This window comes from Chiloscyllium plagiosum, chromosome 15, assembly GCF_004010195.1.
Source record: "Chiloscyllium plagiosum isolate BGI_BamShark_2017 chromosome 15, ASM401019v2, whole genome shotgun sequence".
Lineage (NCBI taxonomy): Eukaryota > Metazoa > Chordata > Chondrichthyes > Orectolobiformes > Hemiscylliidae > Chiloscyllium > Chiloscyllium plagiosum.
The window spans coordinates 789737-800774 of record NC_057724.1 but is presented as its reverse complement, the minus strand read 5'-3'; the positions used below and the strand labels follow the sequence as shown (position 1 = coordinate 800774).

At 40.5% G+C, this 11038-nt stretch overlaps 1 protein-coding gene across 7 annotated transcripts in view; it reads right to left on the bottom strand.

Moving 5' to 3' along the window:
• Nucleotides 1–11038, bottom strand: part of LOC122557037 (utrophin-like) — a 688507-nt gene that overhangs the window by 512530 nt on the left and 164939 nt on the right. For 6 of the 7 annotated variants that reach the window (XM_043704260.1, XM_043704256.1, XM_043704261.1 and 3 more), the window contains exons 14-15: nucleotides 9106–9213; nucleotides 959–1138 (exon numbers count right to left, since the gene is read on the bottom strand). In XM_043704260.1, coding sequence (XP_043560195.1) covers nucleotides 959–1138; nucleotides 9106–9213 — 288 coding nt within the window. The remainder of the gene's footprint in view (nucleotides 1–958; nucleotides 1139–9105; nucleotides 9214–11038) is intronic. The other variant, XM_043704258.1, reaches the window with a different exon arrangement.

Below are 11038 nucleotides of genomic sequence, written 5' to 3'. Positions count from 1 at the left end.
TAATCTGCTTAAAACATGGGTTCAGGATCTGGGACTAGAAATCTCCACAGAAACGTGGAATGATATCTGGGAAAATGCTAGAAGAATTACTATTTTTAACAGAACCCAGGCTATCCAGCTGAAGATACTTCATAGGGCCCATATAGCACCGGTTCGATTGGCAAAATTTAAGGCAGGAGCATCTCCAATGTGTCCCCAATGCAAAATAGAGGTGGGCACTCTTGTACATTGCTTATGGACCTGTCATAAGATCCGTAGATATTGGACTATAGTAGCAAGTACCCTGACAGAAATTTTAGGAACGGAAATAAAAGTGGGCCCCGTATCTCTCCTCTTGGGCTTTTCGAACTTTCCCTCCCTGGACACGTATGGGAAGAGACTATTTTCTATTCTTTCTTTCTGTGCAAGGAAAAATATTTTGGTGAACTGGTGGCTGAGGGCCCCCCTGGACTTTCAAATTGGCACAGACTACTTATGGAATGTATTCCCCTTGACTTCCTTACAAATATGGTGCACCGAAAGACCGAATTATTTTATAAAATATGGCAGCCCTTTTTGAATTACATAAATACAGATATTTCGGCTATCCTAACAAGGGCTTTTATTTAATTGAGACTACAGACCTGGCTGGTCCGCGGCCCCTCGGGGGAGGAATCCCGCATGAATACGGGTTTTATCATATCTGATGTTAACACATCCCGAGCATGTAAGAGACTTAAATATACACTCTGGTTAGTTGTAGGTTAGATTAGTAGATAGTTGAGTTTGTTTTTTCTTTTTTCTTTTTTTTTTGTTTTTTTTGTTAAATTTTGGCTTTTGTATATTTGAGCTAATTGTATATCAATGTTTATATCTGAGAGTTTTGTTTATTTTTGTAAACTTGTAAAAATGTTAAATTTCTAATAAAAATATCTATAAAAAAAAACAATTAAACAATTCAGTTTGATGCTGTTCATACCTGTTTGGAGTAATCTTCCAGCTGTTGCACCAAATTGTCCCATCTTTGTGATAGCTCTTCCACACCACTGTTAATGTTCTTTGATAAATTACTATTTTTGAGTAAATCCGCTAAATCTTGATCAAGTTCATCCAGATGGTCCAATGTAGGACGCTTCATTTGTAGATCTTCCTTCAAAATCTAACACAACATACATAACAATTATCAATGCATCCCCTTGGAATAAGGTATTGTGCATAGACTGTTTTTATATATTCTGGAGCCATCTGCTTTGTCTCACAGAAATGCAGAGATGAGACACATTGTAAGTCGGCAACAAGTCCACTAACAGTGCTTGAAAATATTTCAGCAATCAGAATTTCTACAACTGCTCATAGCTGAGGCTTCTCAGATCTTTTGAGAAGCTTTCGACAGCTCTCAAAGTTAAGTCAATCAAGGACTGTGAACACAGATCAGTCGACTGACTAGTATAATCTGATACAGATCAATTAAACCGTTCAATTTACCTAAGATTTCAGTAGATGTGCTTCGAGGCTATTTAGATGACAAAACTAATTAAGGAAGCAAAACATTTAAAATTATGAGTCACATACTAATGGAATTAAACTATTCCACTATCCACTTATGCAGCTTTTCTCACCAAGGATCAGTATTTAAATTGTTGCTCCTCACTTCTAAGTTTTATTTTAACCAGTAAAAATCCTATTCCTCTCTTCTCTGCCATAACAAAAGGTAATGCTAATGAAGTATTTTACACTCAGCAGATTAATAGGAAAACAGTAACATATTAGGAAAGCAGCTAACACATTAGGACTTGTACATGCTTCTTTACAAGCAGCACCTAATACACACATAAAACCTGAAACACAAAAACCATTGTGATGCACTATATTACGGCACTGAAAAGCAAACATGAATCATCGAACATTTACAATACAGAAGATGGTTAAATTGTCCATTTTGTCTGCACATGTCTCTGAAAAAGCATTTCAGCTAGTCCCATTAGGTCAACCTTTACCCCATAACCCTACAAACATTTCCTCTTCAGATGATTATCCGATTCCTTTATTAAAAGCCACAATTAGAATTGTTTCCACCACAATTTCAATTAATGCATTCCAGATCATAACGACACACTGCTTGAAAATGTATACATCATGTTCTTTTTCCATTCACTTTAGATCACTGACTTCTAGCTCTCTATCACGCACTACTGCAAACAGTTTCTCTATCACAAGTTTAAGTAATTCTATTAAATCACTTCTCAGTTTCCAAAATCATACCCCAGATTCCAAAAGCTATCTTTTTTTTTAATTTGCTCATGGGATGTGGGCATTCTGTCTGGGCCTGTAATTATCCCTATACTACCACCATCCCTTTCTATTCAAGCAAGTGAGGTCTCTCATTCCTGGAACCATGCACTTGAATCCTTTTTTGCACCTTTCTTTATGCCTTCATATCTTTCTTAGAACGCAGTGCCCAATATTTGTTACAATACTCCAGATGAGGCTAAACTGGTTTATTATAAAGGTTCACCATAATGTCATTGTTTTGTACTGTCTACATTTTTATCTGCGAAGCTCCATCTGTCTTGTTTACCATTTTCTCAATATGCTCTGTCACCTTCAACAATTTTTGCATAAGTATCCCCAGGTCCCTCTGTTCCTGTTCAGCCTTTAAAATTGTATCTTGTGTCTCTTATCTTATCATTAGCCTGTGTCCTTCTTTGTGAAAGCTTTCCTACTCCCAGTGTTGAACTGACTGACTGATTGCCAAGTTATCCTTACAATCTTTTTTCAACAAATCCTCTGCACAATCCCAGCATCTCGGGTAGATTATATTAGAAGTCATAGTTGTGAGTATGTTTGCTGAGCTGGGAAGCTGATTTGCTGACGTTTCATCCCCTGTCCAGGTGACATCTTCAGTGCTTTGGAGCCTCCTGTGAAGCACTGCTGTACTGTTTTCTGGAATTTATTTTGTTCTATTCCCACTGCTTCCGGTTGTTCGTTGTAGTGGCTGGTACATTGGGTCCAGGTCCATGGAGGAGTGCCATGCTTCTAGAGGTTCTCTAGCTGTCCCTTGTTTAGCTTCTCCTATGATTATGGTGCTGTCACCTGTCATCTGTGTGTATGGCTACTAGGATCATCCGGTCATGGCATTTAGTGCCGAGCTGGTGTTCATGGATGTGGATTGCTAGTTGTCTGCCTGTTTGTCCTATATAGTGTTTCATGCAGTCTTTCCATGAACCTTGTAAGTTATGTTTGTCTTGCATATGATGGGCATTGGGTCTTTCTTTATTGTGAGTTTTGCCTGAGCATGACTGTCGGTTTATGGGCTGTCATGAATGTGAGTGTCCAAACAAGTCTGGCTGACAGTTCAAGAGAGGTTTTTTATATAAGGTAGAATGGTTACTGAGTTAGGTGGTGGCATGTCCTCATCGCGTTGTCTGTCTGTTAAGCATCTGAGGATGAAGTTACGATGATATCCATTCTTGGCGACAACTCAGTAGAGGGGTTCTTCTTCTTTTCATAGGTTGGGAGTGCTGCAGTGTTGTAGCCCTTTTAAACAGGCTCCTAATGCAACTTCTCTTGTGTGTGTTTGGGTGGTTGCTGTTGTAGTTCAGGACCTGGGCCATTTGTGTGGTTTTCCTGTACACTTCCGTGGTGCATTCACCACTCTGTGTTCATTCTACCATCACATCCAGGAATGGGAGCTGATTGTTAGTTTCCTCCTCTCTCATAAATCTGATCCCCGTGAGCATGGTGTTGATAATCCAGTGTGTGCTCTCGATTTCTGTTCTCTTAATAAACCAAAAGCATCATGCACGTATCTGATCCAGAGTTTTGGTTGGACTTGTAGGAGGGCTGTTCGTTCCAGTCTTTGAATCACTGCTTCTGCTATGAGCTTACAGATGGGTGAGCCAAAGGGTGTTCCACTGATCCGCTCCTATATTTGGTTGCTGAACACGAAGTGTATCGTCAAGCACAGGTCTAGTAGTTTGAGCATGTAGTCCTTGTTCATAGGTTCCCCGTCACATCGCCTGTTCTATTTGTCCAGGAGGTTGGCTAACATCTCTAGCTAGAGTTCCTCCGAGCACTCGGATTCATGACAGCTAAGGTCAGACATCAACTCACCAGAATGAAAGACCCTATACCCATCATGTGCAAGACAAACATAATTTCCAAGATCCCATGCAAGGACTGCTCGAAACACTACAGAGGACAAAAAGGCAGATAACTAGCAATCCACATCCATTAACACCAACTAGCCTCTAAATGACACGACGAGTTGTCCCTAATAGCCATACACACAGATGACGTGGAACGCACACAATGACTGGGCAACAACGACATAGGAGAAGCTAAACAGAGGACAGCCAGTGAATTTCTAGAAGAATGGCACTCATTCACGGACTCCATCAACAAACACATAGACCTAAACCCAATATAGTGGCCACTATAACCAGCAACCAGAGCAGCAGGAATGGACCAAATAAATTCCAGAAGGTACAGTTAGCAGCGCTTCACAGGAGGCTCCAAAGCACTGAAGATGTCAACTAGACAGGGAATGAAATGTCTGCAACTCAACTTCCCAGCTCTGCAAACATACTCACAAGACAACTGGCACCCAAGCTACAAATCTTTATGCAAATCTTGAATTAGATTAGAAGGTCCAGCCAGTCCAGTCAAACTGATATACAGCAGTTATATGCCAACAGAAATCTTTTTGTTAGAAGAATTGAAGATGAGAGTAATACTCTTGCTGTATCAAATTTCTGTCCAACTTGTCCATGCCAACCAGGTATCCTAAATAAATCTAAACCCATTTATCAGCACTCAGTTTCCAGTTCATATCCTTCTGAAACCTTCCTATTCACATACCCATTCAGATGCCTTTTAAATATTGTAATTGTACCAGCCTCCACCACTTCCTCTGGCAGCTCATTCCATACACGCACCACTCATTGCGTGAAAAAGTTGCCCATTTAGATCCCTTTTGTATATTTCCCCTTTCATCCTGAATCTATGCCCTCTATTTTTGGATTCCCCCAGGGAAAAGATCTTGTCTATTTACTCTATCCATGTCCCTCATGATTTTATTCCATAAGATCACCCCGCAGCCTCTAAGGCTCCTGGGAAAACATTGTATCTAAACGCTTTCCTACCACTCAAGTTGAATTCATTGGTTTATAATTGCTAGGATTTCTTTTACAACATTTTTGAACAAATATACGTTTTTGCAATTTTTCAATCTTCTGGCAACTCTCTAAAGTCCAGGACAAGACTGAATGAATATGGCCAGTCCACAATTTCCATGCCCATTTCACTGAAAATTCTTGAATACATTTCATCTGGTTCCAGTGCCCTGTCAACTCTCAGTGGCAGCAATCTCTCCAACACTATTTCGTCAATATTTCTGAACCTTTCTAGTGACAAGAGTTTGCTCCTCTGGCTTCATGGTCAACACAACATCTACCTCTTTGGTAAAGACAGATCCAAGTATTCATTTAGTACCTCACCACATGTAAATCCCCTATTAGTTCCCAATGAGCCCTAACCCTCCCTTTACTACTCTTTTGCTATTTATATGCTTACAAGAAGAATTGAAAATAAGTGTAATACTCTTGCTGTAACTGGATACAGCCTTGCTGAGACTGCATGTGGAGTATGCTGTACAGTTCTGGCCTCCCTACAAGGAAGAGGCACTACAACAAAAGTTCACAAAACTGATTCCTGATATTGCAGGAAAGGGAGAAGGAGAATTAAGCAGACTAGAAATTGCAACATTATATTAAATTTGCAAAATGTGTACAGAGCTGAAGAGGGTAGATGTAGGGAGGGAGGGATCTGGAGCCAGGGAACATCGTCTTAGAATAGGAGTAGGCCATTTAAGAGAAGGAGGAGGTTCTTCACTCAGAGGAACAAGTCTGGAATTTTGTACCACAAAGGGGTCGAGAAGGCTTCATCACTGAATACAATCAAAATGGATATCGGTAGAAAATATTAACTTCAAAAGATATCAAAACAGTGCAGGAAAATAATGGCAGCATAGTGGCTCAGTGGTGAGCACTGTTGCCTCACAGCACCAGGGATCTGGATTCGTGTCCAGCCTCGGGCAACTGTCTTTCTGGAGTTTTCATACTCTCCCCATGTCTGCATGGTTTTCTTCCAAGTGCTCCGGTTTCCACCCACAATCCAAAGATGTTCAGGCTAGTTGAATTGGCATTGCTAAATCCCCCATATTGTTCAGAAATGTGTAGGTCAGGTGGATTAGTCAATGGTAAATGTAGAGTAGTAAGGTAGGGTAATGGGTTTGGGTGGGTTACCCTTTGGAGGGTCGGTGTGAACTTGTTGGGCCAAATGGCCTGATTCCACACTGTAGGGATTCTATGAAATAGCATTATGGGTGAAGATCAGCTATTACCTAACTGAATGGTGGAACAGGCTCAAAAGGCCATATAGCCTACATCTGCTCTTATTTCCAGTGACCCAAAATTTATCATACACAATGAATCAAAACTCTCAGTTTGCACAATGCAGAGCTACAAAATCAAAAATGCACAGCATTCATTTTCTCTACCAGATATTACTTTCCCTCTTAAAGGAGAGTTTCCATTACCAGCACCTTATTCAAGTGACCACTTTTCATACAAATCTCTGAGAAGTGATTTTCTCACTGGAGAGTGCTGGTGGGGGTCAGACATTGAGCCTGGTTCATACATAAATAGCAACTTTTAATTAGGAGTCACAATAAGCTATTGGGCCCCTTGAGCCTGCTCCACCATTCTAAGATCCTAGCTAATGAAATTATAGGCTCAACTTACTTTGCTGGCTGGAGTCAGGTACCCTTTTATTCCCTTGCTGGTCAAGAGTAGATGTACCTCTGCCCGAGAAATATTTAATGAGCCTGTCTCCACGGATGTGAACTCTACAGAGTCATGAGCCTCCAACTGGAAGTATCTCTCTTCATTTGCAACACCCATTGAGATTTTTCTAAGTTCCTGCCATAACTTCCTTAATAACAGATTCCAACATTTTCCCTATGACAAATATTAAGTGGACTGTAGTTCCCTGGTTTTTGTCTTCCTCCTTCCTTGAAAAGTAGTTACATTCACTATTTTCCAATCTCTTTGGACAGTAAATGCGATTCAACTTTTCAAGAAAGATGGTAGAAACCATCAGATAATAAGAGAACAGTGATTCCCATATCAGTGGTAGAGAAACTACTGGAGAGAACTTTGAAGCAGAGAATTAATCTCCAATTAGATGGGCGAGGTTTGATCAGAGATAGTCAGCATGACTTGTCAGAGAGGTCACGCCAACAACTTCGATTGAATTTTGAGAGGAAGTGACCAAGTGACTAGATGATTGTAGTGCAGAAAATTGTTTTTTTATTGGATCTCAGCAAAGCTTTTGTCAAGGTCACACATGGGAAATTTATAAAGAAGATAAAAGTACATGGGATCCAGGGTAACTTGCCATGTTGGATCTAATAATGACTTAGTGGTAGGAGACAGAGGATATTAGTGTAGGTTGTTTGTGTGGCTGGAGGCTGGTATTCAGTAACAAGCCATATGATCAGTTCTGAGTTCTTTATTATTTATGATACACATAAATGATGTAGATGGGGATGTGGGAATGGGGTGATAAGTACATTTCCAGATGTCAAGATGGTTGGTCTGTGGTTCTCAGTGAGGAAGAAGATCTTATGTGACAGGACAATAAAGACAGATTGATCAGGTTGATAGATCAGTGGCAGGTAAAATTTAAACTGGTATGTGTGAGATGGTGCATTTTGAAAGAAGCTACGAGATAAGGATATGCACAATGAATGGCAGTACACTAGGAAGCTCAGTTGAACAAACCGATCTTGAGGTTCTTGTCCATGTATCCCTGAAGGTGGCAAGACAGGTTAATGGCTAGTTAAGATGGCCTTTTCTAGTCATGGCATAGATTATAAGACCTAGGAAGTCATGTTGAAGTGCTATGAAGTTTAGTAAGGCCACAAATGGAGTACTGTGTACAGTTCTGGTCACCGGACTATAGAAAGGAAGTGAGTGCACTGGAAAGGGTGCAGAGGAGATTCACCAGGATGATGCCTCGGGTGGAGCACTTCAGCTATGAAATAAGACTGGATAAGCTCAGGTTGCTTTCTTTCGAGCAGAGAAAGCTGACAGAGAACCTGATTGAGATTATGAGGGGCATTCACAGGGTGGATAGAAACCAGCTCGGTTCAAGTGTCAATAACAAGGTGGCATACTTTTAAGTGAAAAATATGGGATTTAGAGGGAAGTTTTTTTCAAAACCCAGAGGATGGTGGGAATCTGGAATGCGTTGCCTGGGTAAGTAGTTAAGGCAGGAAACCTCACAACCTTTAAAAGGTACTTAGATGAGCACTTGAAATGTCATTGCATTTAAGGCTATAGGCCAAGTGTTGGAAAGTGGAACTAATGCAGACTTAAAATAGTTTTTGTGGGTGTAAACCTGATGGGTTGAAGGACCTCTATCATTCTATGATTCTTTCCAGAATCTAGGGAATTTCTGAAAATTAAAATCAGCACATTTACTAACTTAGCAATGGTTTATTTAAACACCATAGGGTGTCATTCTTCAGGAACTAGGGATCTGTCAGCTATTTATCCTCCAATCTTCACTCAATGTCTACACATGTCGAATCCGCAGAGAGCATGGTGGTTAGCACTGCTGACTCACAGCGCCAGGGACCTGCATTCAATTCCAGCCTTGGACAACTGTCTGTGCGGAGTTTGCACATTATCCCGGGTCTGCATGGGTTCCATCCAGGTGCTCCGCTTTCCTCCCACAATCTAATGATGTGCAGGTTTTGAAGTGGCCATGCTAAATTGCTCATAGTGTTTAGGGATGTGTAGGTTAGGCGCATTACTCAGGGGTAAATATAGGAAATTGGGTAGGGGAATGGGTCTGGGTACGTTACTCTTCAGAGGTTCAGTGTGGACTTGTTGGGCCCAAGGGCCTGTTTCCACACTGTAGGGATCCTATGATATTCTATGATTCAATGAAACTTGAATAAACAGGAACCAGGATTATTTTACTCCATCACTAGTATGAACAAATAAAAGCAACTTGAGTTCATTTCCAAAATCGGATACATAAACAAGGCCCACTTACTGCCAAACTGCAAATATTCTCTCCAGTCTTGCGCTGATCCCTAAAGCTGCTGGTTTGCATTGCAGTGAGAACATCTTCCTTCTCAGTCAGCCAAGCCTTAAGCAGCTGCTACAATAAAAAAAAGACAAAATACTTTTTAAATTGATTTTCCCCCATCACCCCTGTTATGGACTTAGCCAGACCACTCAAAACATTCTTAAGCAGGCAGCTCAGACCATAACTTTGCAATTTGTTTCAGTAAGTGTACAGTGAAAATTACCCGGATTAAGTTAGCTCGGTTGACTACTAGATTTTAAAACAGACAAACATTTATTCACAAAATTACACAATGAAACACAAAGAACAGAATAAAGAATCCCTACAGAACTCAGCCTATCCAACTGGACTTAATTATGCTGTTCCAAATATACACAACAGTCCCAATAACCAACTCCCTATAAAAACCACTACAAATGGAACACATGCTAACAGGTTGAAGTTGAAGGGCAGAAGGAGAGACACAGAGTTTCCACATAGCTCCCTGTTGAACTTCTCACCAGTTCAAGACTGAACTAAAACTGCTCAGCTCAACAAGAGAGCTGACCACTCCCCTTTCATTATACAGGTCACTTCTAAAACATGATCACTTGGTCCTGAAGTCTCATCAGTTTACATGTAAACAAAAGACCTCGCAAAATCCTTTTCATCTTGGTACCAAACCAAACTGATCGGAGCCTGGCCTGGTTTATTACCCCTCTGAAAATAAATCAAGGACAGAGTCTCCTTGAGCCAAGGAAGAGTTTTTTTTAAAAAAGGGCCTATCTTTGTGACACCTCCTCTCTTAAAAAAAAGAACCATCAGTACCAAAAGATGGCTTTATTTTTAACCCTTCAAAACCCATTTAGTAGTCTAAACATACATATACACTATATTAACTATAAACATGCACAACTACATGCAAATTCAGGCCACAGCATAACCACCACCGAACGCTTCTGTATCTCATTCGAGTCTCCATAACACATAGGCAATCATGTTTACGTGAGCTGCCACATGCACAATTGTCAAATTGAATGGCTGCAACAACAAACTCCATTTAAACACTCTGGCATTTTTGTCCTTAAATTTTTCCACAAATATCAATGAGTTGTGATCAGTGTATACGATTGTCTTCGATGCATTGCTGGTAATATAAACATTGAAATGTTGTAAGGTCAACACAAGCTTAAAGTCTCTTTCTCTACCGTTGAATATTTCTGTTGATGAACATTCAACTTCCTGGGTCTTTCTATCCCCTCGTCATCCTCCTGCAGGAGTACCGCACCAATTACTGGCATTGATAGACACTTGAAAGACTTTGTGTAATCCATCGTGGCTAATATTGGGGCAATGGTTAACACAGATTTTAGGTTGTCAAATGCCTTTTGACAGCCTACTGTCCACTGAAATTTCTTGCCCATTTTTAACAATTCCGTGAGTAGTCACACTGCTAAAGTTCGGCACAAACGTTCGGTAAAATCCACTCAAACCGTAGTATCGTTTTTTTTGTCGATGGTGTGGGAAATTCCCCAATTACTTTTATTTTTGCATCTCATGGAGCCATTTGTCCATGTCCAATAACATGGCCCAGGAAGGTTACTTGGGCTTTGGAAAATTCAGTTTTAGCTAGCTTTACCACCAAGCCTGCCTTCCGAAGTCGATCGAACAAGTCTGATAAATGCTGTAAATGTTCCTTCCATAAGCGACTAAAAATCAGGTCATCAATGTACACCATACAGTTGGGTAATCCAGCAATGACCTTATTAGTCAGTATCTGAAATGTGGCTGGAGCATGGTTCATACTATATGGCATGACTTTGAACTGATATCGTCCATTTGGTGTTACAAAAGCCAAAATTGCTTTTGCTTCCTCTGACAGAGGTACTTGCCAGTAGCCTCTGAGCAAGTCCAACTT